Raw genomic sequence first — 27,928 nt, forward strand, 5'->3', positions numbered from 1 at the left:
TGCACACAAACTGCTGCATTTTGACAGCAGCGTCTGCTTGCTGTTGTTTAATGAGCTAATTATTGTACCGAAATTTAAGGTGTACATGTAGCTATCAATAAATGAACGGTCAGTAGCTACGTGGGTGTAGCTTCATATTTTTAACGTCAGTCTCTGGTCCACAAATCCATCCAACAGCTAGCTGAGCAACATTAGCGTTAGCGAGTAGCTAACGTTAACTGTTGAAGACACCGTTTATACCGGTTAACAGTTATCTTGACAGCGGTTCAGCATTTGGTGCTACTACCGCTTGTTCCCGACGGCGGGATGAGTTATGGATATGGCGGTGGAGGAGGTGGGAGAAGAGGCAGAAGAGGAGGTCGAGGCTACAGAGATGGAAGCAGGGAGAGATGGGACAGAGGAGGTGGAGGAGGCGGAGGAGGCTCGAGGGGACACAGCACCGACTTTGACCAGGATAGAGGAGGAGGAGGAGGAGGAGGAGGAGGAGGTGGAGGTGGACAACGGGACCGTCCTCCTCCACACCTGAAGGGCCGGGAGATTGGTCTGTGGTACGCAAGATATGGAGCCGTGAGGAGGAAACAGGCTGACCGGAGATCGGTATGGACTCTGTTTGGTTGTTCTTGTCGCGTGCACAGTGTCAGTGTATTAGAAACAGAGATCAGGACCTTCAACACAGATGTGAGAGACGTATAAGTAAACAGTTAGTACTTCTGAACTTAAGTGTCAACTGTAAAGTGTGGGGCACAGGCTGATTTAATGCATGCTGATCTGTGGGCAAAATCTTGCAAACATGAGCGAGGCAGTGAGCCACCAAGATCTTGAAACACTGGGTAGACAATGACCTACAAAAGGCAAACCTTACCCGAATGTTAGTTTTTGATTCATTGAACTAGCCCATCTCCACAATAATACCATTGGGAAAACCTACAGTTGTTTATTTCCTTTACTGGGTTTTGTATGGGCATCTTCAGTTTGAAGGTGGCAGAACTGGTTTCGATCCTTAAAGCGAATAAACGTCATTTATATACCACCGATGTTATAAAGTGCTGAAAGAGCAAGTCATCACCCAGCTGTTATTAAAATGAAAAAATGAACAGACATATTTAACATATCAGAAGCATTTCATATTACTGTTATATGGATTTCATAGTTTCAGAGGGATATAAGTGGGATTTGTCAGTGGGAAAACATTTGTAGTACGATTTACAACATTTGGAAAGATTTATTCAAACCAAGCCATGGTATCACATCTGGTTAGGCTAAATGCAAGGACCTTTCCCCTTCCCTTGTCTGTGTGCAGCGAGCTGTGGTCCAGATGGACGAGGCCAGAGAGCAGCACATCACCAAGCTGCTTAACTCAGTCCAGAGTGAACAGCCTGGTCCAGCGAGAGACGGCTGGGATACAAGAGCCTCTACGTCTGGCAACTGGCGGGCAGCTGCAAATAGCGGTGGTCACTGGTAAGAACAGCTATAATTTCTAGCTTACAATAATGCAAATGGGAAAGCTAGATAGAATCTTAAGTGTCTGGAGTGTCAGTACTCTAATTTACATGTTTATTTATTTATTCATTTTATTTGTCAGGGACAGTGCATATTGATGAACATTGCTGTAAATATGCCAGAATTAGCCAAGAGGCTAGTTTTCATCTGTTGTTGTGACCTTTTGTGTGCAGTTTCTTTGACGGGGATGAGCCAGAAGAGGAGAAAATAAAGATCGAGATCAAAAATGAGGAAGAGGAGGAAGAAAATAATGCAGGCCAGAAAGCAGCTCACAAATCACAACGGTAACTTGAGAAACAAAATAAGAGTTTAAGAGTTTAATATTTTGATGGTGCTTCATGCCACAGTCACAACTCAACCAATATTGTCTGGTGATCTACTTTGTATATTGTGGATTTTTACATGCTTAAATGTATTTGTTTAGTTATTTCGCTCAGGCAGTCGTTAAAGACGAGACTCCAGACCAGTGGGATGACGAAGAGCAGCAGGAGCAGGAGCAGCAGCAGGAGGAGGACAAAGAGGAACTTAGAAAGAAAGACAAGGATCTGGAGTTTTTATTTCAGGAAGTACGCAGAGACAGTTCACTGGACGAGCGCTTACAGAGAGATCTGCAGAGCAAGAAATCAGATCCAAAGTACAAAGAGATGCTAGTGAGTATAATGATTAGTTCTGTGTATACACCGGTAAAAGTTAAGATAGGCCCTGTAGCCTTGCCTGCATTTATCTCACAATTAATTATGTTGAATTAATGATTTTATCATCTGCCTATACAGTGTCCACTGTGACAGACTTTTATTGCAAATTTGATTATTTGATATTTTTTTAGATGATATTACAAAGTCGCATGATGATTTCTGTCTGCAAATTAAGTCACTAAAGCAATGAACAGTGGAGTATAATTTACACGACAACAAAAGGATAATTGGTGATGATGCAGAGCGTCTGTGTCTCAATAATGAATAACACATGCCAGTTGGTTTGTAAGAATCTGTTGCTGTGTTGGCTTCTCTGATATTTACAGGTCAACAGATGTTTATATTTACAGCTCTAGTCAGTCTAGTACAAGACCCTAACACAGACTAAACCTGAGCCATATGGTGAACTAACATCTCTGTAATCACAGAGATATTATCACAATATTCCTTTTATATATAGTGTTAAATATTTTAAACATGAATTTACAGAGCAGATGACTCACAGCATCACAGTATTGTAATGTCATATTATTCCACTCAGTGAATGGAGAGGAATTACTGAATTATTGCCAAACCACTACATGGAATCTGTTTTTTTGTTCAGTTCAAGTTGTAAAGATAGATCATTTGCTTTTTGCTCATTTTTTGTCCTCAGAAATTCAGGGAAAAGCTACCATCCTACGGGAAGAAAGAGGTACGTTTTTGATTTCATGCACTCTTAAAGCTTCACGAATCACACCATTTCTGCCAAATCAGACTTTTTCCCTTTTCAAATTTGAAATCTTATTACCCTCCTTCTCATCTCATAATTTCACTTTCTCTCGCCTGCTTCCATCTCTTCGTCCTCAGGAGCTGGTGGAGCTGATCAACTCGAACCATGTCTTGGTGGTGAGTGGCGAAACAGGGTGTGGAAAGACCACTCAAGTCACCCAATTCATCCTAGATGACTACATCAATCGAGGCGTTGGCTCGATGTGTCGTGTGGTCTGCACGCAACCTCGTCGCATCAGTGCCATCTCAGTATGTACTCTTTTGGATTGTATGTCGCTGTGATATGATTAGGCATTGTTTTTCAGTCATGTACATTTGATGAGTGTTTTTCTCACAATGGTGATTGTAATATTTTTGTTTGTGTGTCCTTCTACACAGGTAGCAGAGCGTGTAGCAGCAGAGAGGGCAGAGAGTGTAGGGAATGGAAATTCTTGTGGTTATCAAATCCGCCTGCAGAGGTAAGGAAGTCTCTTCAGACATATGTTGTATAAAATGTAAGCACATTGTTGCTAAAATAGCTATTGGTTTAGTAATTAGGGAACCAAAAGAAATGGCCAGTGATGAGTTTCTAGAAGGATATCACCGGTTTACTATGGTCCCAGATAAATGCTGAGTGAGTGCATTCAAATCAGTGATTAGATGTGCCAAAATGTCAGCCAGTAAAGAAAGATACAACAAAACGTGTTTTGACCCACAGAATAATGATTCAAAGTCAGTGCTCGCCTCCAGTCGCTAATGTTGCAGACCACAAACCAGGCCAGAAATATTGGTGTAGTCAAGAGTCGAGAGTAAAGGACTTGTGTCTCAGGAGGATTTAGAAAAACATGTCCATGTATTTATCTTCAGTAGGCTCGACTGCTGTAATGCTGTCTTTACAGGTGTCTCTAAAAAGTCGATCAGACAGCTGCAGCTGAGTCAGAGCACTGCTGCTAGAGTCCTGAAGGAGAGAATCACAACATTGATTTTAAAATACGACTGCTGGTTTATGAAGCACTGAACGGTTTAGAGGAGAAAATACAATTTCTGATCTGCTGCCCCGTTATGAACCGTACAGACATCTCAGATAGTCATGGGCCGGTCTGCTCACTGTCCCCAGAGTCAAAACTAAACCTAAAAACCTGAGATGAGCTCCAGCTCTCAAATCTTTGCATCAGGACTTTATTTTTTTAAGTTCAACGTGGGAACATTTATTCATATCTTCCACTGCACTGCAACATTTATGTGTGTCTTTTTATTGCCTTAACTTTAAATTGCCTTGGTGGAGAAAAGTGCAGGTACATTTGCCATGTCTTGCTTTGCAAGTGTTAATAATCTGATCATGCCTGAGAAATTGTTTGGCATTGCTGATTGGCCTTTTATTTTGTTTTTGAAGGAATTTTGTTGCAGCACAAAGCCTGTGACTGTTCCTTCCCTGGTGCTGTTTTTCTTAGAATTCTGTCTGGTTGTTTACTTTAGAAAAGCCTGCTGTTAGCTTTCCTGCAAGGTTGAAGAATAAAATGAAGCCAACAGCCTTTGTGCGTTTGATGAAAGATTTCCTTGGTGCAGTTATCTTTACTGAGGATCATGTTTGATTCACAGTCTTTCGAAAGAAGCAGATGTACCTCTAAATGTGATTTCTTTTTGGGTATTTATGCACATGAGATTTCACATGAACTGCATTTGCTTGATCCATGTATCACAAATGTGTTTCTTGATGTATGGGCTGAATTAAGATGGATAATGGAAATGCATGGGATGGATGAAGACTACAGGTGTCAAGTTTTTTTGAGGGGCAGAAGATATGAGAATTGCTAGATGGGAAAGGTACTTGACCGTCATGAGAGGGTGCAGCAATCTAAAGTGAATTACATACAATAGAGTATGGCGTATGAGAGAGGATTAGATGGGTGCAGTAAGAGGGGAGGAAAGAGGCAACTCAGGTGTGATATGAAGGAAGACTGATACGGGGAATGAGAAGCGAACAGATGGAGAAAAAATGATTACTGAATGTCAAAGAATGGGACATAAAAGAGGTGGCAGACTGTGAATTTAAGACCATTTTTAAATCGTTTTATGCTTTTTTATTATGAAGTTACCGTTGCTGTGATTCATAGCTCTCCCTAAAACAATGAAGAAAGAAGAAAAACAACAAAGTAGTGCTTTGTAACAAAGACCTTGAATAAGTCTTGACGGTTTAGAAAAGCATCTTTTTAAGCTTGCTGCTTTGCTGTCACTGCCCACTGAGAGAGACCACTGTCTCTCAGTGGGTATATGCAGAAGAAATTTGTTCTTTAAAATGTGTCTAACTTCTGTTGATTCACCAGCACCCCCACATAGCAACTAATATAAAAAAGTACACTCTTCTTGTCTTAACTTTTCTTATGTCTCTCAGTTGGTCGTCCGCTTCTTTGAAAACTGAGTACAAATTGGCCAAAACACATTTAATCTTTTTCTTTAGAAACTTCATTTCCATCTGCAGGGAGGCAATGTAGTAGTCCTCATGACTCAGTCTCTGCGGACAGCCACTGTATAAATAAATGTCCTATAAAGTAAGAAGCTGCCTAGGGTTAATAAAGTAAATGTGATTCCTAATCTTTCTCAGCTATGAGATTTCAAAACAGCCATAGATGGTAGAGAAGTTGTGTTTGTGTGTTTTGGGATGTTTGGAGAACATCACCTTTATACATGACAATAGCCCATTTGTTATTTGTAGTTTTACTAATCACTGAGTAAACTCATCTTTTAGGAGGTAACACAGCCAAAGATTCTCAGCCGCAATCTAGATATTTATGTCATTATTCACTTGAAAATAAAAAGATGACTGGACCTGTGTGTGTGCACAGTTGCAGTACCAAACAGACAAAGCATTAAGCTGTTCCAGGACCCTGAAAGTTCAATGCTTACTGTTTTTTTTTGCTTTTGATTTAATTGTAAAGATGTTTGAAAATATGCACCAGTAACTGCTTGGGGCATTAAGGTTGGTGCTGCTTTATTACCGGACCTTGAGGTTGTGTGTGGAAGAGGGTCACTGAATAAATTGTAATTTGAAGTTTGTGCTTACATGTGTGTTTTACTAAACTAATTTGTGATTTAATCAAATAACTACACAGCAAACCTGTCTCCAGGTAGTATAGCAGTATAGAAAAAACTATACATATTGCACAGAGAGTGAGGACTGGGAGGTTCATAGAGGTCCAGAAGCACCTATTTGCCCTGAGGTTAATCTAGCCATGGCACCTGGCTCCCAGCAAGCTTCTCCTTGAGTAGTTTCTTTTCACTTTATAATGAACATGCTTGCTGTTTTAGTATCTATATATTGGGGCCAAAGCTGATGCCGACATATTGATATTTGGGAGGAAACATTCCAATATCAATATATAGGCCAATATACACACATTTTTTGCAGTGATCCCTGAGATGTAGTTATCAAACACTGGACATTTTACAGTTTAACAATAAACGTTTCTGTCTAAAATGATATCAGTGCACTGAAACAGTTTGATTAGAATTTGAATTAGATTAGTTGAAAGAAAATTAATTGACAACAATTTTGATAATAGGTAAACTTTTTCAAGCAAAAATTTAAATATTAAGATTTGCACCTTTTTTGTCATTTATGACAGCAAGTGATGAGTCTTTGGATTGTGGACTCTTGGTTGGACATTTCAAAACAACCTGTAGCCCTAGTAAGGTTTTATTAGTCCCACTGTTTTTTTTTTTGTTTCACTGCTTTGGTTATTTGCATTGGTGTGTTGATGGTTTGATGTGTTTTTATTCTCCTGTTGTTCGTCTTATTTCTCCTGAAATATCACAATTATTAAATATCAAACTTGCATGAGTGAGGCATTAAAGCTTTTGTTGCGGCAGTTTCAGCTTTGTTTGGGATCGAAATAAATGAGAAGTCATTCCATGGTTGCTATCAATGGAGAAACCTTTCATCATTGACTATTGCTTATGTTAAGTCTGGTATAAAGATAGTGTTAAGTGGCTATTACAACCAGTTACATTAGTTATTAAAAAAGCCTTTTTTGTAACAACAACTTTTTATAGCAACTTCAATCTCAGCTTTATGTGCACTTTTGTGTCCACGCTGAGCATCGATATATAGTGGCTTTGCATAATCTTTGAACAACCAACTGAAGAAAGAGAAATATAGTCTTATAACAGCTGCATACACAAATGTAGGAAGATTAGCAGAGAAACCCAGGATTCATTCTGGCAACCTTTGTCCTCACTGGACACTGTGCTCGTCTTAATCTGTGTCATTTGGGAAATGTAAAGTCTTTTTTTCTTTCCTCCTCCCGTTTCTCAGCCGGTTACCACGGAGACAAGGTTCGGTCCTGTACTGTACAACAGGCATTATTCTTCAGTGGCTTCGCTCAGACCCGTGAGTACTCCACCACCTACATCTGTCCCTGCTTCCTCATCCTCATCCTCATCACATCTTCTACCAGCTTTTCTTTTCTTCCCGGCTTTTTGTCTGTATCTCTGTTCCAGTTGTCCTTTCACCATTCTGTGTCACTCTGTTTTATCCCCAATGATTTGTGGTAGAAGCATTAGTATGGGTCCCCATTCTCACAGGCAGAGAAATGAAGACACACACATGCACACACACACGCACGCACGCAGGGCTTTTGTTGACTCATCCCTGCCTGCTCATCCTTGCATTCTGAGCGTCTTCAGAGGAAACACAGAGACTTAGTGAGGGTGCCAGCATTTCTTGTTGTCTTGCTTCATGCTTCCTTCACAATTGGCACGACTCTTGTTAGAGTCATTTCAGGACTACAGCAGTCTGATAAAGTTCTGCAACTTTTTTAGGATTCAGGTAAATTCACACAGCAGCTGGCTCACAAGCTGGCAGTCTGCGTGGACCTCAGCTGTGTTTACCCTTGTCAGTCATGGTGTGACTATTTGATTCAAGCCATCACTTTAGTGACTCATTAACCTTTTCAGATGCTTCTGACTCGTCATTACGGACTACTGCTGTACTGATAAGCACAGAGTGCAACCCTTATTCCTAAAAAGGTGGGAAATGTCAATGTAAATGAAAACAGAATGCAATCATTTGCAAATTAACTTTGTTTACCAACAACAGTTTTGCGAAGTGTTTCTGAGCCTGTGTAGTAATATCCTTTACACAATCGTGTGTTTCACGATGCCCTGTCCTTGCCTGTGACTGACTGACTTTCCCAGGATGCCCCTTTCATAACTGATCATAACCAACACCTGCCAATGAACCTGTTTACCTGTGAAATGCTCAACATTTCACAACTTTCCCAGTCTTTTGTTGCCCCTAAATATATTGTCTTTGTACTGTTCTCAATTAAGAATATGTCCAAAGGATTAGCAAATGATCACATTCTGTTATATCTATGTTTTACACATTGTCCCAACTTTTTTGGAATCTGTGTTAATCTGTGTTTTCTGTGTTTATGAATAAGACAACATGTTTTACTGGACCAGCTTGATATGTAAAATTAAGATTAGATGACATCTTTTAAAATGTGAGGGGAAAACTTTTTTTATTTATTGATTTATTTTGATACAGGCAATTACAAATAAACACATGACTAAATGACACAAAAGGACAAATAGACAATTGGACACAGAAAATTAAGAATAATAAATTCTTGTTTTTTTTTTAATGAAAATAAAATGTAATAAAATTCGATTATATGAACTGCTGATGGGATCCAGCGTTTTTTTAAATTTTTTTTTTTCCCCAAAAAATATGATTTGGCTGCAAATCTCTACTCAGAAATGGGCGTGGCCTTTAATAAATATTGCTTAGATTTCACCCAAAGAAAGCAAAAATTTAAAAAAATATGCATCAAAGTGTCATGGTTCAACAATCATGCAGCAAAGTATGAAAAGAAAAACACTTTGATAAACAAAACTAAAAACATGATCTTTATTGCCATACTTCAAGTGAGGACATACAGCCGCACACGTAAACCATTAAAACCCTGTTTTTTGTTTTTTGTTGTTGCATGTCAGATTATTGTCCAGTGTCAGCCACTTGGTGTTGGACGAGATCCACGAGAGAAACCTGCAGTCTGATGTTTTGCTCATCATCGTGAAGGACCTGCTCAGCATCCGCGATGACCTCAAGGTCATCCTCATGAGTGCCACGCTCAACGCAGAGAAATTTTCCAGATATTTTGGTATGCAACCCACCAAATCACACACTCAACCTTGTTCCACAGTAATCTTGCAATTTAATTGGTTTCTTCTTCTTATCTACCCCTTCCTCTGTGTCACACTCTTAGGCAACTGTCCAATGATCCACATCCCTGGTTTGACGTTCCCAGTGGAAGAGTTCCTACTTGAGGACATTTTGGAGATGACCAGGTAAAACACATGCACAGACACAAATACAAAAAGACAAATGGTACCACTACATCCCTTTTATTAGGGTCTTATGTAAACTGGTTGGTGTGTGTTTGCCAGGCATCAACCCAAGAATAAGGACCGTCGCCCCGCATGGAAGAGAAACTTTTGGCACGGACGCAACGCCAGATCCGAGAAGGAGGAGAAAGAGACTGAATACAAGGAGAGCTGGCCTTGTTATGCTCGCACGCTGCAGGGCAGGTGAGTTAGTGAGAACAGAAGGGTAGATAAATTGGCAGAGCAGCTGCCAGGTTGATAGATGTGTTGCTGAGGTGGGAGGATTTGGCTGTGTGACATTCACAGTTTAGAATAAATAACTCACTTCTCTTTGTGAATTTGAACCTCAAGTTGACACTCGAGTGTGTAAAAGCCGAATACAGAGCCGGCTGAGTGCTTTCGGAAAACTTGACCCTAAGAGAGATTTGTCAAGTTAACGCTGATTTATACATCTGCAAGTGTTGAAGCTTCGCCATATGTGGCTACCGTCTCTCCTAAAGTATGAAAAACGGAAATGTTGTAGCTTATTTGCTTCTCTTCAAAAATAGAACTGCATTTAGGTAAAGTGGCCTATATAAACACTGCAACTGCCACTTTGCACTTTTCCTTCCGGCAACTGCCTCAACATTTCACTTAAGATGTCGTCCTCTTCTCAATAACAGTCAGAAAACATTCGTCTTCATTTATCACAGCTGTTTGCTGTAAGAGAATGTCAACATAAGTTCTGTAGAAAGTGTATTCAAGTGTCTGACCACAAACAGCGCCATGATCATGTTATGACAGCGCTACAACGGTCGATGGGCAGAGAGCTTCAGGCAGAATTATAGATCACTTCCTACACTGCACCTACACTGCCTTCCTACACTCTATGCAAGTACAGTAAGTCCTTGATGCCCAAGTGTAATTCAGGCTCAAGTGGTAAATGTAAGGTTAGGGGCTATTTAGCACTCCATGGCTTTATGAAGATTGAAACAAGGTTTTCTGCCTGTGATCATCCCTTCTGTTCATACTGACGTTTTAACATCAGTCTCAGTTAAACAATTAAAATGGGTATCTTCCAAAGTGACAGTACTTACTGACAAATGCATTCTTTGTGTTTCCTTCCTTACTGAGCTGCAGTAGAGGCATAGTAGAAAAAGAGGGAATTTTGTAAAAAGACTGTAGGCCTGGGGGCTGTATGCACTGTCATTTGTCTAACTTGGACATGTGAAGCCTCATATTAGCTCCAGATTCATTTTTGAATACATTTTTGCACAGATTTTTTCCCCCATCACTGACATTAAAAGCCTATTTTGAAAGATCTTCATTGCGTCTGTGAACAGAAGGAATGATTACAGCAAGCCAAAGCTGTTTTATGTTCACATGGGCACCTGAGTATTGTTAATGGGACCTATCCTTTAAACTATAGGTTTTTGTTGTCCGTGCTAGGTGCAATGCATTTTGATATTGGTGCTGCAGTGTTTTGCTATCTTTCCATTTATTTGAAAACATACTAAAATATTCTATGAAAAAGAAATAGTCATTCTGACAGAATTCTGATAGTTTGATACGCTCAACCCAGCATGTAACCAAATAGAAAACATTTTGTGCTCAACACTGGCTGGGTATTATTACACCTGAAAAATTACACCAGCTTAAGCTTCAAACCAAAATAAATCCACAGGAAACACCGATTTATGTTTTGTGTTGAATCCTGGCTGAATAGCAGAATGTAAATGTCTTTTTTGTCACTCTTTGGAATAAGTTTCCAATTGTTTTGGTGAACAACTCCAGGGCCATAAAAATACTTGTGTTGTTTAACACCACACAGACATTGACAAGGCGCCATTCTCACAACTCTAATGAGCTGATTAATGACCTTTCACTCTCACATCAACGGCACTGCTTCCACATTTGCAAACTTTCATGTATCTGACCAAGTAATTTGCAATGGTTCAAACCCAGCATATACCCAGAATATTTATGTATTCTTCTGTGTCCCATGTTTTACAGATACTCTGACAGCACCATTGAAGCACTGGAGATGTTGGACGACGATGACAAGATTGACCTGGAGCTGATCCTGGCACTGATTCGCCATATTGTGCTCAATGACGAGGTGGGTTCAGCTTCGTGTGTCTGGTGTCAGGGCAGCTGTCTGCAAGTGGCAACCATTTTTGGTGTCTCAAATTAGATTTCTAATCCTCAGCCATGAAATTACCCGCACCCCCAAAAACATTAGTGACTCAGGAAGCTTTGCGTTGTTTAAAACCAGCCTTAAGATTTGGCTAAATATCAGCCCAAAAGTATCACCACCAATGATTCTATTTATTGTTATCTCACACTAATGCATTTGTATGTTTTACACTGTTTTTATATAGTGTATTTTTTGTTCTATTTTTTTTCTATCTACCTCTACCTGCCTTGAGACAACAGATGTAAGTTAGCTGCTTGATGTTGATGAAGGTTCTCAGTCATCCAGGTCTTGGTTATTATAAGTGCTGTACTGTAGGCAACTGGACATGTTTCAATTTCTTGAAGACGTTTCACCTCTCATCCAAGAGGCTTCTTCAGTTCTAACTAACTGGAGGAGAGTTGCAGGCTTTTAAACTTGGTGTGGGAGTGTCCTTACAGAGTTGTTAAGGACACGTGTGAGCTCTGAGTTTCAGAGTCATTAGGGCCACTTGTGGGTGAGCCCCAGACAGCTTAACAACCATTCACACCTGAGCTCACCTAGCCCTAGCAACCCACATGAAGGCCGGTTAAGTCAACAACCCGCAAGTGGCCCTAACGACTCTGAAACTCAGAGCTCACACGTGTCCTTAACGACTCTGTAAGGACACTCCCACACCGAGTTTAAAAGCCTGCAAATTCCTCTCCAGTTAGTTAGAACTGAAGAAGCCTCTTGGATGAGAGGTGAAATGTCTTCAAGAAACTGAAACTAGTCCAGTTGCCTACGATACAGCACTTAGAATTAGCTGCTTGCTAACTCTTCTGCAGATACTTTTAATAATGTGAGCTGTCCCTGCAGAAATAAACAATAAAATAAAAAATTAATGGGATTCTAGGGAACCTGTTCTATGAGCCTGAGTAGTCCAAAAGCCCTTAGTGCTTGTTTGACTAAAACTTTTCTTGCATACTTTAAGATTTACGTCGTTGGACTTTTATATCTCCCGACAGAGCAGTGGTCCATGTGGAAGATGGTTTCAGATCAGATAAAGTTGATAGTTGACACAGACGTAGAAACTTAAAAAAGGAGAGGAGTGTAGTAGACTCTTAGGTAGAGCAGATGGAAGGAACAGGAGGGCTATCTTCCAAACGCAGAGCAATATATTAGATCAGAGGAAATAACACAGATCCTGGCAGCTGATCTGTGCTAATGAGTGATCGAACAGATGCTCTCCCAACACGTGTCTATTTCCTTTTTTCTCATTCCAGTTCTTGTTACATTTCCTCGCTTATATTTCCTTTGTTTCAGTGCTCAGTTTCGGTGATATAAAGTATAATGTCCACTAAGTGAGATGAAACTTCTCTTTTGTGTGAATGTTTTACTTTTTCAGTAAATCCAGTGACATATAACTGAACTCTTCCCATATCAGGAGATGTTAGGGCGGATTAAATGACAGCAGAGCAAATATGTTGCAATGTAGTCACTATTTCAGTAACTTCACCGTTCAAATTTATATTTGCAGCACGTTTCTTGTGTTTTTCCATCAGTTTCTTTTCACAGAGTCACGTAGACCAGTGCCAACATGTGTGAAACAGAGCTGCACAGTGGAAAAGAATATCACAATCAATACTGTTCAGTGTAGCCTATTGTCACTATTAAAAGGAGAATAATGGAGGGGAAGACAACCTGAGAAAAACAGTGCTAGAACTGAAGGAAGAAGAAAAACCGATGCACCCACTTCTCCAAGTAAAGTGGAACTATTTCACATATTTGTTAGTTTGTGGCCGTTTGTAAAAAACATTTACGAGAGAGGAACTGAAGAAAGAGACAGGCCCAGAATGAGGAGTGACTAACGCAGATAGACAGAATAATTATCCCTTCCCTCGTGAAGCCGTATCTCTATCAGTCACGGCCACCCTGAGCCAGTCGACCAGCTGATTCGGCGTGGCATTGTCAAACGGCCGAGAGGGGAACTTGCTGATTTGCTGTGACGGCGTTCTGAACTGAGGATACAGGCCGCCTGCCAGGCCTTCGACTGTGATGATTGGTTAATTATGTCGCAGGGGTCTGTGATTAGACACCTAGGGGGTTGACATGCAGGCATTAATGAACGCCTGCTGGGTGCAACTGTGTGTGTGTGTGTCTGTGTGTGTCTGTGTGTGTGTGTGTGTGTGTGTGTGTGCGAGGCCAACACTAGAGAGCTCAGTGTGCTGGTAGATGATTTGTAGTTTGAATTAATCAGAGCCTTTTTCTACACCTCATGTGTGTGAACATGTCTGTTAGACAGGTTGTAAGTAGGCACATTGCCTCTTTCACACACACACACACACACACACACACACACACACACACACACACACACACACATACATGCAGAGATATTAACACACACATACAGTCCCATGTGGGTGCCGGTGGTTAGGTACTGGTAATAATAATTAGCTTTAATTAAAAGGCAGGGGTCCTCAGAGCCCAGAAGCTACTTCTTATGTCTGTTCTTTATCTCTCTTCCCTCTCAGGAAATGAATAGCTTGCAGTCCTTTTTAGTTTATACTAGCTTAATATTATCCTGAGAATATTTTTGTACATATGTCTTTGATGTGGTGAAATAGCATTTTCCAGAAACTTTTCCCCATTGATCATAGCATACAGTAAAAGTTGGATTTTGCTCAGGTTTCTGAAGTTTAGAGCTTCTTAAATCCCTTCTTCTTTCTTTGATATCTAAGCTGAATTATCTCTGACCATTTCAGCATGGTGCATAATGCTGCTCTGGTCTGCTTTGCACAATCTGATCTGCAGGCGTATGTTGTTAATTGCAGCCTTCATATTTGTGTCAAGGATTAGTCACACACTTCTTAACACCTTTGAAGTCATCCTGTTTCTTTTGTATCTAACTCTTGACTATGTGAGTATTTAAACATGATAGAGCTGGGTGTCAATCCTCACTACTTTCTGAGTACAGACTGAAATGTGTTTGCAGTAGTGGGTGTTGAGCAACTGCCAAATTTGGCATCATAATCCTTTGATCAGATATTTCTGTCGCTAAATCACTAGACAAGAAAACATAGCCGTTTTTGACAGTATTTTATTTATTGGAAAGTTATTGAATGGCAATTTATGTTAAGACAACACACATTGAACACTGATACACTGAGCAGTTTGGCATTTTATCAAAGTAAAAAAACAATCTGTACCTTTTGTATTGGTAACCTATGATGGAGTATTAGGGCCATGTTAGGTTAAAATAAAAATAAAATACAGAGCCAGTGGAGGGATGAAATATTCATAGGTAAAAGTTGTAAATATACAAGAAAAAAACCAACAAATGTATAAGAAAAACAACTTGAACCTTCTCTGAGATTACGAAGTTATAAATCTGAGACAAGAACTCTCACTTCATTACTTTAAGCATCCGGACTTTGAAGAGACATTGTCATGAACTGGGCCTATTCAGAAGAAAATAACTGATTTGGATCAGGTGATGGCTTTGGTGCATCAGGAACTACAATGCAATGGAAAGATGCAAGGCTATCGCTGGTTACATGCAGTTTCCTTTGGATATATAACATATAATCTGGGTTAAAGTCATGAATCACAAGTCATATGTCCTTATTGCTAAATCAAATTGCAACGTACATATATATATGTTAGTTATACCCCACATAAAAAAAAAAATCAAAAAGAAGACAGCACCTCAAAAAACACAATCAAAAGAGTTTTTCTTGCCAATTGATCTCCCCTGGCTTTTATATTAAATTATTTATTTAGTTATTTAATGATTTATTTATTCCTACAATGGTCCTGATAGGCTGTCGACGTAAAAGTGAAAATCTTCAAATAGTACCCAACCCTAAATAATTAACATGTGTAAATCTGTTGTGTATGAGTGTTCTCCTCCCCTCCTCTTTGTAAGCGTCTTCCTACCTAAATTCAAGAAACTAGCTCATTCGACTCTTTCAAAATTAAAGTCAAAACACATCTTCTTGCTTGAGCCCTCAGCCTCACTTAGTCTGCACTAAATAATTCAGATATCCAACTTTTACACAGACTGTGTGGGTAATGGGCATGGTTAGGTAGCCTATTTTGCATGTTACACCTTCTTTTTTGTATAAATATGTGTCTCTCTTCTGTACGTTGTATATTTTGCCAATGCTGCTGCTAGTTTTTGTCTTTTCTATGTTTTTGTGTGTTTTGATAATGTTGCTGCTTGCTGTTTTTATTCTACCAAAGCCCTTTGAGGCATCATTTGTGATATTGTGCTTTAATAAACTTGACTGACTTGACTGCAAGCATCTGTTGTTCCCAGTAAATCTTTTAAATATTCTGTCTTGCAATCTAGTGAAATTCGCTGTTTGACTCTCTGTATCTTGTTCTTTGCTGCTACAGTAACAGAGTCGCTCCTCATTAATCATTAAAGGCTTCTTTATCTTATTTTAGCATTATGTGAGATTGTTTGTACGGCCGAGTGGCTGACACCTCCTGCACTGTACGTTAAGTGGTCACCCATTCACAATCGCTGTCAGACGGCTCATTTGCTCTCACTGGAATACCTCCAGCTCCATTAGTCACCATCACCTGTTATCCTGCTGATGTTTTCTCAGCTTGCACTCGTGTGTCTCTATATTTTCCAGGTGACTAATTGGTTTTGTTTTTCGCTTGCTTTGTGAAATTTGAGACTTTCTCCGTGTTAATGTGCAGCAGAGGCTGTCCTTTAGGGGTGAGCTGTTGTTGTCATAATGATGTTGGCAGGCAGTGTCAGGGCCTATTGTGTGGCTGGATGTGGAGGTTGGAAGCTCGGGGCAAGTCGTCTCTGTCTGGCTTGGCTCGGCTCCTCTGAGGACACAGGCACCCCGTCCACTTGGCTCAGTTGTTGCTGAGACTCGGCCTAATGGCTGTTTATCTCCCTTGGCAGTTTGTTTTTTGTGTTTGTGTCTCTCAGCTGCTAAGTGTTGTGTCATGTCTTTGTCTGACAGGAAGGAGCAATCTTGGTCTTCCTGCCTGGCTGGGACAACATCAGCACTCTCAATGACCTGCTCATGGCTCAGCAGATGTTCCGATCAGGTAAACACACTTGCCAGTAACATGCAGCTTCATATGCTGGAGAATAAATCATAAAAAAAAACATTTTTTTTTGCCAGCAAAAATCCGACGTGATGTGAAATGTCTCATCTGTCATCCATATTGTTTCTGTACTGTGAAAACAGAGCCTGAAAACACTCACATATTGTAAAACAAGGCAGCACTGATCAAATATGAATGACAGTCCTATTCATTGTGTATTTCTTGCCCGAAATGTTTCCAACAACTTATTTTAGTGTATTGTTTAGCTGTGATACGATAGTGTTTGTTACTAGCTGACCGACTTGCTGTTTGCTTTTTAAAAACGGACTCTGAGCCATAAATAAAACAAGCACCCTACAACTTGCAGTACATCACCGATGTATTGGTCCGGTGCAGCATTCTGGTTGTTGGTGGTTTTGCTCTCATCTTCCAGCACCACTTTCAAAAATATGTATGCCTTTCTTCTGCATGGACTGCCCAGTTTTATCCAAATGCCACCAAATACTTCTTGAATTGAAATACAGTACAAAGATATAGACAATATATTCAGCGTTCTACCTCATAAACTTCATTGATTTTTGTTAATATCTATCCATTCTCAATTTGATGCCAGCAAACAAGTTGGAACAGGAGCAACCAGAGACTCCGAAAGTTGTGGAATAATCCAAAAACACCTGTTTGGATGCTCAGTCATTCACAAGCAAGGATGTGACGAGGTTCACCACTTTGTGAAACACATGATGGTATAGAGGAGACGAGGAGCTCAGGAACAGTTTGTACAACCGTTGTCGGTAAACACAGTTTGTTTGCAAATGGTCACGTTCTGATTTTATTCATGTTTTACACAGCGTCCCAACTTTTTTGTAATCAGGGCTGTAGTTGATGTACATGAACTAAAAAGGTCTGATGGACATCATCAGGTTTTAGATAACTGTGATGGACAATTTCACCAGTGTGGGACATTTTAAAGACGATTAAATACTTAAAAATGCTACAATTAATTACTAGATATTTTATGGGCCTACAACTGTGATGTGAACACTTAGAAACCCTCAGTGCACCAACACTGAGAGTTGACTGAAAGTACAGACATCTTTTATTTAGAAATTAAGATATCAAAATGAACAATACTTCCATATTCATAGATTCTGGGTTTTTCCAGACGCTTCAGTGGAAAATCATATCAAACTGAAATGATTATTCTAGCAGAGTGTTTTTATAAAGCCATAAAACATGACTGGAGGGGATCTTTCAATCTGTCGGATTTCCTAAAACTGAACTGTTCTTCTAGTGTTAATGAAATACTATGTCAGAGCGAAGTCGGTATTCTTACATATAACAAAATAACAAGATGAATAATACATTAAATAAATAAATTCGCAAGGATATTTAAGGTAATAGTTTTAGACATAATCGCGCAGCCTCGAGTACTCGCAGTAGTCTCTTGTGTTTGCAAATGGTGCTTTGTTTGAGTTTCTCTTTTGTGTCCTGTTGTGTTTCAGACCGGTTCGTTATCATCCCTTTGCACTCCCTCATGCCTACCGTTAATCAGACGCAGGTCAGCATTCTTCGGTTCCTCTCTTTGTCCGTCCCTCTGGCTGTGTCTGTCTGTGTCTTTATTCCCTTTCCAATATCAGAAAAGACCAATCTAATCTTTCCCTCTCACTCATCTCAGGTGTTCAAAAGGCCTCCTCCTGGAGTTAGAAAGATTGTGATTGCTACCAATATAGCGGAGACCAGGTATTTGTATGCATGTGTACTTGTTTGTGTTGTCCAGCCTTTGTAGTTTTACTCCCTTTGAAAATGTGTTGTTGGTTGTTACTTTCTAGTGAGATTGTACAAAAGAAAAGAGAAAAATGATGACACTCTATTGAGTGTTTTTGTGCATAAGTGGAGTGCAGCCGGTCCCAGTCATTAATACAAACAGCGGATTTGAGGCCCATTAGCATACATTTCTAGGATTGATTGTGAACACTGTCACATTGGCTCCGATGGAACAGACTGAGACTCTGACAGGCAATTTGTTAATGCATCTCACACACACTAACCGAGCAAATTAAGAAGCTGCCAGCACTCCCCTCACATCACTCCACTAAATATAGACTCTAAACCTACTGAAGGGCTAAATTTTATTTTTACTTCTGAATGATTGCGTGTGTGTGAGTCTTAGCCAGGCGTTCTTGACAGACTGCTTTGAAGTGCTTTTTTTTTTTTTTCCTTTTTGATTTGGTCTTTATTCAAGCCCCTTTTTTCATATCTTTCCCTCTTTTCTCTGTCTGCCTCTTTATTTTTCTCTCTCCTCTCTTCATCACAGCATCACCATAGATGACGTCATTTATGTGATAGACGGAGGCAAGATTAAGGAGACCAACTTCGACACCACCAACAACATCAGCACTATGACGGCAGAGTGGGTTAGCCTGGCCAACGCCAAGCAAAGAAAAGGACGTGCCGGCAGGTGTGTGTGTGTGTTGGTGTGTGTGTTTGTCTGCACGCTAGGGTATTTCTTGATTTTTTGATAATGAGGGCAGGCTGTATGTTAGCGCCTCTGGGTATGTGATGCTAATCTGGGAGGATTATTTTTTCCTTCTACTCGCCATCTCAGCTTTCTGTCAGTCTTCTCCTTCCTGCCTTCCCATCTGTTAACACTGAGAAAGGCAAATTGCAGCAACTCCCATGTTGTCTCCAGTCTGTGACCTCAAGCTCTGACATCAAAGTGGAGCAAGGCCCAATTAGCAGGAGCTGCTTACTGAGTGCAGTTTCATCCCATTGATTTTAGATTAAGCACCTGTCACAGCACTGATGAAACACATAACCCTTTTTTTGCTTCCTCTCTTCTTCTGCGCATATGTCCAGAGTGTGTCCAGGGAAGTGCTATCATCTGTACAACGGTCTCAGGGCCAGCCTGCTGGATGCCTATCAATTACCGGAAATCATGAGGACGCCGCTGGAGGAGCTGTGCCTGCAGATCAAGGTTGTGTGTGTGCAGATAGAGAGGGAGACAGACAGACGGAGAGAGACAAATAGATGTTTGGTTGGGAGTTGAGATGAGGACGATATTGCTGTGAATGAGTTTTGTGAGTGCAGGAGGAGGGGAGGATCAGGACAGTGCTTCTGTTTTAGGTCTTTGGAGTTGAGTTACAGCTTCTCCTGCCTAATGAGAAAGAGGGATGAACACTGAGGGCTGACTCATGCCCCCGTGCTCTCCAGCTCTTGTTCTCTCTTTTAGCCGAACATCATAATCGCTTCTCTTTTGAGCGTTGTACTATCTCTTCTTTGCTTGCTTACTATTTTTTTCCCTCCTCTTTTTTTTACGTTCTCTTTATAAATCCTCAAACTCCACTCAGACATATTTCAACCAATGCTAATGGAACATTAAGCCAAAGTTCACTCTGATCTAGTGTTTGCGGTGATTGTTCACACCGGTGGCTTTATTGGATATGCGTTTGAGTGTGTCTTCCACGGGTTCAGCTGGATCTAGTTGAGTATGTGTGTGTAATGTGGTTTTTGTGAAGCTAGTGGGTGAGAGGCGGACTAATGCATCAGCCTGTCCTTAAAGTGAGAGAAACACTGTCAACATGCTAGCCCTCAGCACACTCTGCTAATGCACAAACACTCCAACACCAGCCTATTAGTCAGACATAGAAATGCTTCCTTACTTTGTCACAGAGAGATGTTTGGTACATTTAGAAATCTCTTTTTGATGTGGAGGTGAATACACAATTAGAGAATGTGGATATTCTTAGTCTCATCTTTTATCATCACATTAATTCTGTGCTAAGCCCAGCCACTTAGAGAAGAATGTTAATGTGGTTAACTCTGCACGGTGTTGTTTTGTCACAGACAGCTTGTAAACAGCAATTTGAGTAAACAAGAAGAGGGTTTGCCCACAATTAAGTATTTGTCACAAATGACAAGAGATAGTTTTGCTGATAAATGTGTGATGTAATGTGATGTGTGCTGCCTAGATATTGAAGCTTGGATCTATAGCTCGATTCCTGGAGAAAGCCTTGGATGCTCCCACTGAAAAGGGCGTCAACCTGGCAATCAAGAACCTGACAGACCTGGTAAGAAAGAGTAAAGAGCATTTTAATGATATGTTAAAAAGAAACCAGGAGCAACAGTTCACTTTAGGGTTAGGGTTATTGTTAGCTCTATAAAATGTCAGAAAATGGTAAGAAATGCTCATTGCAATTTGTTAAAATGAAAAAGAATGTTTTCAGGTAGCTCGTTTATACAATCGAAACTCAAAATGATCCGTTCACATAAGAAGAAAAACGATACTGCTCAGAAGCTGGAATTTTGCATTGTTGGTATCTTTGCCTGAAAGATGACTGTTGACTAATTGATTATCAAAATAGTTGAATATTCATTTTCTGCCTATCAACCAATTATTTAATCGACTCATTGTTTCAGCTTTAAAGCTGCAATATGTAAGAACTGACCACCTGTCAAAGGTAACTCCAAAAAGTAGGAGGCAGCACCACAGTAACCGCTCACTGCTGCTAATTGTAGCTGCCATTAGCTAGTTAGCTCAGTTAGCCATGCAGCTACCAGTCCAGACTGGGATCTCAGAGTGGATATATGTGACAGGATGGGCCATGACTAGCTGGTTGGCATGCTTACTTCAGTAGTTATCTCAGCAACACGATACAAAGATGTCTTTCACATAAAATTTTGAAGCTTATCTTCTGGTGAAGAGTTAAGTATTAAGAACATGAACAATGTTTCATGCTAACAAGGCTAAGACAGTGAAAATCATTGGTGGAAACCGTGTTCTACCAGACAGTAATAATAACTCACCTGAAAACTAAATCAAACTTTATTAATGTGGCAACGTGATTAAAGGCATGACCGACCTAATAGTTCTTGAAAAACCTTGTCTGTATTAACCCGTTGCCATGTATATAAAGGCATTCAATTTACACTTTAATGAAGCCAGGAGCTTTGCAATCTGGGGAAATATGTTCCCTTTCATGTGAATATATCAATTAGAATATATTTATTACATTCTTTCATATACAACACAGAGTAAAACAGCTCAGAAATGACAGAATGAGTAGGTAAGAGCAAGAAAAGAAAAAATAACAGTGGGCATTATATCCGGCTCCAACCCTCTCCACCCTCTTTAACAGAAAAAGGCAAAAGTAAATAAATATTTAAACACATAGCAATTTTACAGGAAAACTGGTTTTGCTGACGAGGAGGTACAGAGACAGGGGTCAGTTTAGGAAAACCTTGTAAAATGGAACATAAAAGCACAGGTCCAATATGTTGTAAGTTATGGTCCCAAACTTTATAGAAATTGTCCACTGAGGAGTGAAGCATGTATTAGGATTTATTTATTTGGCATACACTCCATTATAAGATTGTGCCACTTTCTGCTGGAACAACTTAATCCAACTCTTGATCCAAAACAGCAAAAATATTTTTCCTTGCCACAGAAGTCAATAGAATGAATAGTGTTTTGTATTTTTAATATGACCATCTGGTAAACAAAGAAGGAGGCATATGGAGTCTAACTCTATTGGAATACTCAAAAAAAACCCACACAGTTCATTTACAGTACTATTATGTGGCTATTTAAAAAAAAAAAAAAAAAGCCTGTTTTGAGCTCAGATGATTAAGTTTGTGTGCATGTTGTGTGTTAGAACGCCCTGGACCGTTCAGAGAACCTGACAGCTCTGGGTTTCCACCTGGCCCGTCTCCCCGTGGAGCCTCACATCGGGAAACTCATCCTGTTCGGGGCTCTGTTGGGCTGCCTCGACCCCGTGCTCACCATCGCCGCTTCACTCAGCTTCAAAGACCCTTTCTTCATACCCCTGGTAGGGCACTCAGTTCACTGACATGAAAGCTTACGTCTGCAGCGACACATGCACACTTCAACATGTTGCTGCACTCTATCTTCACTGCAGAGTCTTTCTTAAAGAAATGTTCGTAAAAACATGCGTCTCTTTCAGGGTAAAGAGAAGATGGCAGACATGAGAAGAAAGGTCCTGTCCAGAAACTCCAAGAGTGACCACCTCACTATTGTCAATGCCTTCCAGGTACAACACCCCACACCTGTCGGTTTTCTTTCATCTCTGCCTGCTGTATGAATTGATCTTGGCTTAATTTATCATCCATTGATTGGCTAGGGTTGGGAGGAAGCGAAGCAGCGTGGTGCCAGGTATGAGAGGGAGTACTGCTGGGACAACTTCCTGTCTGCCAATACGCTCCAGGTGAGACGGGCTGATTGTGAGCGCTGTGCTGAGCTCTTCACTGAAGTGCTTTGAAAATAAAGTCACGGGTCCTCAGTGATTACGTTTTCAGGTCCGGGCAGATAAGGACATGCAGCCAGTTTAGAAGTAATTCGTTCTTTTATCATTCAGATGCTGCACAACATGAAGGGCCAGTTTGCTGAGCATCTAATGAACACAGGCTTCGTCAGCAGCAAGGACCCCAAAGACCCCAATTCTAACATCAACTCAGGTAAGTAAGAAGAGTGTTTGGGCTGCGATGAAGCTGTCAGAAAATGTTCAATAATGTCAGTAATGTTTAATATATTGATGTTATTGTCATAATCAGTGAATGACTAATGGTCTAATGATTATTTTGAGACTATGGTTTTGCTCTTTTTATAACTGAGGGGGATGTAAACCATCTGACACACCATTGTTTTCAGTGAAATGAGACAAAAATATTTTTTTTAAAGACTAAAACTGTACCCCCTCAAAACAAGTAAGACTAAAATATACCTTAATATAAGACTATCCCATATCTCTGACTCTGATGAAGACACAGTAGTGTCGACGTGTTGGCTCGTCTGCACTATTAAAGGCTGCAAATTTATCAGTGTGTGCTCCAGTCCCCCTCCTTTCTTTGAAAGTCTGCTGTCCGCGTGGAGAATCCTGTTTTTGATTAGATTATCCCAATTAGTTGGAAATATTGTGCTTGAAATGAGATGTTTTTGTACTGACATACTAGTGCTTAAAATAAGTCCTCTAGCCTTAAAGGCGTCTCTCGTATCCAGTTAAAAATAACTCAAAGACAAATTGCTTATCAGGGCGAGGGAAGTGACATTTACTTGAATTAAGTAATTAAGGAACTTCCTTTGAAAGCACTAAATAATCTATTAACAAGAGCAACTTGATTTTAATCTAAATTTAAGATTCTTTCACTTGGGCCTTTCAAGATAAAATAGATCTGGATATTACCTTGTTAAACTAGACACTGCAAAACTACTAAAGGTTTTTGCTTTATACCATTAATGTCATCCTCTTCAATTCATGACACATCACTCCCTTAATACAAATACTTGAGTCTGAATGCAGTGTACTATTTTTTCTGATGTATGAGTTGGGCAATGACTTTTGACTTCAAGGTTTTCCAATAAAAACAGATTTATCTTCTTGAATCAAGTCTTTTTCTTGAAACAAGATGATCCATCTTTTACAAAAAACACAGCAGCTTAAAAACCGTGACATATCAAAAAAGCTTATTTCATCCATGAAAACGAAATGAAAAATGAAAATCAAACCAGATGTTTTCAAAACTTTCACTTAACAAGATATTCAAGACGTACTGTCTAAACAAACCTGTTTTCTCACTGACTCATTGGTTACTTGTTAGGTGACTGTGTCTTGTGTTAATCTTAATGAAGTATTTTGACTATACATTAGACAAAGATACTGTAAGATTTTGAGTCGTTGCAGTTTAAAGGTTTAAAAGCAGGCTGTGGAGCGGTGGTAGAAGATTTTATGTGATATGTAAATGTAGCAGTGCTCATTTGTTCCTTCCTCACTTTCTTCCCCAGACAACGAGAAGTTAATCAAGGCTGTGATTGTAGCCGGTCTGTACCCAAAGGTGGCCATGATCAGACCATCTCACAGCAAAAAGAGGCCGGGGTGAGTGTGCCTATCAGAGAGGGAGATGAACAGAGACATGCAGGACAGGGCTGTGCAGCACAAGATGGAGAAGCACACAATCATTCTTATTGATCCTAAGACGGAAAAAATGGCCTTCATGCTGCAATACCTTGTCAGTCCTCTTAGGTAAGAGTTCTCTAAGGGTCCAGGGACAATTACCTGAGGCTGTGCACGGACTGTGTTAGGAAAAACGTCAAAAACAGAGGTGCTTTTGCAGCTGAGGATCAATGCAGTCATCATAAAGCCGCCCTCGGGCAGCTGTCATAGGCAGCGGCTGTGACTTGTGTGCAAAAGACAGACGCACACTCTCACAGCAGGGCTGTCACTTTTGTTTGTCTGTCTCACTGACAGCTTTAGACCCAGTCGCACAGTGAAATTGCTGTGGTCATTTCCTCTGCATAGGTAATTCTTAACAGCTTTGATGGTGAGCCAGTTGTAAGTTTTCACATGTCCGCACCACAGCTCCGCAGTATTTAATGAAAGCATCGCTCCATGAAGCAGTTTTCATTTGTTTTGCTGCGAAATTTGACTGTTGTCTGGTACAAGCAGCTTGTTCCCACAGTCAAGCAGTCGGTTTTGTCTGGCTGATGTGCAGGAGTTTGGAACACGGTGTTACTTTCATGTTCAGAGAGGGTTTGCCAACTGCATCATAAGATCTCTTTGGTACCCTACGTGCCAAAATGGCAGGAAGCATTCTTTATGCATGGATTAACAAGCCAAAAGCACCTGATGGGTTTTTTCCAGAACTACTTTATGATTCATTTTAATAAAATTTATTCCGGTGATGATAAATTATCAGACTACCTGGGCAATAACTGGTGCACAAGTAGTGGGTAGATGTGAAAATTGTATAATTTTGACCACAATAATATCTCTGTACAGCTTTGAAGCGTACTAAAGCGTCCACACTCACAATGGACATTTCCAAAAAAGTATTTTTTTCTGCTTTCCAAAGCACTTGGGAAACATTATCCATGCCTTTGTGTCCTCCCGCTCAGACTACTGTTACGCTCTTTTTTCCTTCTTCAGCCAAGATGCCATTACCAGATTACTATTAGTCCAAAACTCTGAAGCAACACTTACTCACTTTCACCTCAGTTTTGATGTCACTTCACCAACTTCCCATTAAATTCAGGATTCTGTTCAAGATCCGTCTCCTTGTCTATTTGATTGTTTTTGATTATAATGTTTGTGCGGCATTTATCTCTTGACCTAAAATCTTACTAACTTCACTGACTATTTATCTTTCTCAGGGCAAAGGTGTACACCCAGGCTGATGGAAAGGTGAACATCCACCCAAAATCGGTCAACGCTGAAGAGAGCGAGTTCAACTACGCGTGGCTCATCTACCACCTCAAGATGAGAACGAGCAGCGTGAGTAGGAATGATGTCGTTTGAATGCGTGTTTGTTGTATACGAGTGGAGAGAGAGAGAGACCAGTGGTTAAAGGTTGGCCGTGGTGCCACGCCAGCTTTACACTGAATGAATATTTGATTAAAACACTGCCTTTCAACTCCCTCTCAAAGGCTCTTGTGCTTCAAAGCTTCCAGACACAATGTAAGAGGTGGTGGTGGTTGGGGAGGGGGGGTGCAAAACGGTCAATGCGGCTCCGTGACTGCCGCCCTCTCTCTCTCCTCTCCCTCTTTCTACCTTTTTTTCTTTCTCTCCCATTTCCTCTCCCTCCCTTCCATCTGTCTTTGTTCTTTCCGTGCTGTCTCTTTGTGAACGTTACCATCCTGCAGAAAAACACCTTTCATGTTCTCTCTGATTGCCGCCTGTGCCATTGTCTCTCACTTTGCTGCCTTCGCCGTTATGAAGAAAAGTGTTTTGCTGGATTTCTCCGTCATTATTCCCACCATTAAATGTTTTTTTTTCTTTGTAGCGCTTAAGTGGTTTTGCGCACGGTGCTATGCAGTTTTGTCCGTGATATAGAAAGGTATTCTGAGATCGTGAGATCGTCAAGGTCATTTGTTTACTGAGCGAGAGAGACAAAAGGAGAAGTCCAGGGACGGAGAAAGAATAGAAAAAAAGGGAAAGAAAGTGAGGGATGACGTTAAACTTTATCTCTTCTGACGCACTTGCCCCTGGTGGTCCATTACATTACATATTCATGGGGCAAAAGCAGTTGTCCCTGCTGTCTCCTTGCTTTTTTATTTCTCTTGTCTCCTTCCCGCTTCCTCCACCTTTCTCTACCGCACACTTGTGTCTGTTACCTTCGAAGCTGAAACACCTTTTGTTGGCCGCAGTCTGCTGCTTATGTAGTCTCCGTGGCTTTTGACCTCAGACGTAGGCAGTTACAGTATGTGAGCATGTGCATACAGTCTTTCTCGCTATTTCTCATTCTGGATATTAGTAGGCAAACTACTTTACATAAGCAGCTGTCAGTGTAGCAATGGGAGGAAAATGGATGGAAAACAGTGTGACACATTTAGGAGATTCACAGTCAGGGCATGATGACATTTCTCCTCACACTACAGGCACTGAAACACATTTCAAAATCTCCCCACTAATGGGACACTTTCAGCCCACACCACAGAGTAACTGTCGGGCGCGGTGTGTCATAATGATGCCGCTCCCTGTCACAGCGCGTGTTAGGGTGTTAGTTGTAATCCTCCCGTCGGCGTGCGTTATCGACATCTCTCTGTGTGTCCTCAGATCTTCCTGTACGACTGCACCGAGGTGTCCCCGTTCTCGCTGCTGTTCTTTGGAGGAGACATCACAATCCAGAAAGACGGGGACCAGGAGACTGTCGCCGTCGACCAGTGGATCGTCTTCAGATCCCCGGCTCGCATCGCTCACCTTGTCAAGGTAAGCAAAGGACACATCAACAGTACTCCAGTCAAGGCAGGTAATTTTGCTGACCTCCCTTTCTTGTCTTTTTCGACAGAGTTTAAAGAAAGAGCTGGACTCTCTGCTGGAGGAGAAGATTCGCAACCCCACTCCGGTGGACTGGCAAAACCGTCAGTCCAAAGACTGCGCGGTCATCACAGCCATCGTAGACCTCATCACCACCCAGGAGAAGCCTGCAGGCGGCAATCGGGGCTATGACCGAGCGTGGGCCTCGAGAGGACAACACATTTATTTCGATGACGACGATGATGACGATGATTAGAAGAGGCCATGTGTTCGGCCTGGGAAATGACTGAGTGCATCCTTGGACACAGAGGTTAGTTGGGATTATTTATGACAAGCAGCTGGCCTCCTTCATGATGCTTCTTGGTGGAAATCTTAGTGCTCCCTGGGTGCAAACCCAGAGCACTGGAAAAAGTTACGCACTTGAATGACTCCCGTAATTATTATTTTTTGCGGTCATTATTTTGCAAGGACCAATCCATGTTCAAAAACTATGAGTAGCTGTTTTTATTGTTTAGTTTGTGCATTTCTGGTTGTGCTTGTTTCTGAGAAATGTCACTTAATGGACTGCGCAATAAAGAAAGGATGAATCACCAAACGCCTTGCTTCATCTGCCCTGCTGAGGC

General features: G+C 40.8%; 1 protein-coding gene across 1 annotated transcript; it reads left to right on the plus strand.

Moving 5' to 3' along the window:
- Positions 1-27,900, plus strand: dhx36 (DEAH (Asp-Glu-Ala-His) box polypeptide 36). The gene is made up of 26 exons (XM_073493460.1): positions 1-597; positions 1,301-1,458; positions 1,674-1,784; positions 1,925-2,150; positions 2,851-2,889; positions 3,045-3,215; positions 3,345-3,424; positions 7,258-7,332; positions 8,943-9,109; positions 9,215-9,296; positions 9,396-9,536; positions 11,325-11,430; positions 16,455-16,542; positions 18,045-18,100; positions 18,218-18,282; positions 18,857-19,000; positions 19,399-19,516; positions 20,511-20,609; positions 22,194-22,367; positions 22,503-22,589; positions 22,680-22,763; positions 22,914-23,013; positions 24,338-24,428; positions 25,703-25,823; positions 27,105-27,257; positions 27,337-27,900. Exons 1-26 carry the CDS (start codon positions 307-309, stop codon positions 27,559-27,561), a joined length of 3,252 nt encoding a protein of 1,083 aa, XP_073349561.1. The 5' UTR covers positions 1-306; the 3' UTR covers positions 27,562-27,900.
- Positions 27,901-27,928: the final 28 nt, after the last annotated feature.

The sequence above is a fragment of the Pagrus major genome, chromosome 2, assembly GCF_040436345.1.
Source record: "Pagrus major chromosome 2, Pma_NU_1.0".
Lineage (NCBI taxonomy): Eukaryota > Metazoa > Chordata > Actinopteri > Spariformes > Sparidae > Pagrus > Pagrus major.

What these genes read in the sequence shown, in the direction of transcription:
- dhx36 (XM_073493460.1), top strand. Translation starts at nt 307, where the DNA reads ATGAGTTATGGATATGGCGGTGGAGGAGGTGGGAGAAGAGGCAGAAGA. An exon ending in GCAGCTCACAAATCACAACG is followed by an intron (nt 1,785 to 1,924) that starts GTAACTTGAGAA and finishes GTATTTGTTTAG; the next exon opens with TTATTTCGCTCAGGCAGTCG. An exon ending in CAATTCTAACATCAACTCAG is followed by an intron (nt 23,014 to 24,337) that starts GTAAGTAAGAAG and finishes TTTCTTCCCCAG; the next exon opens with ACAACGAGAAGTTAATCAAG.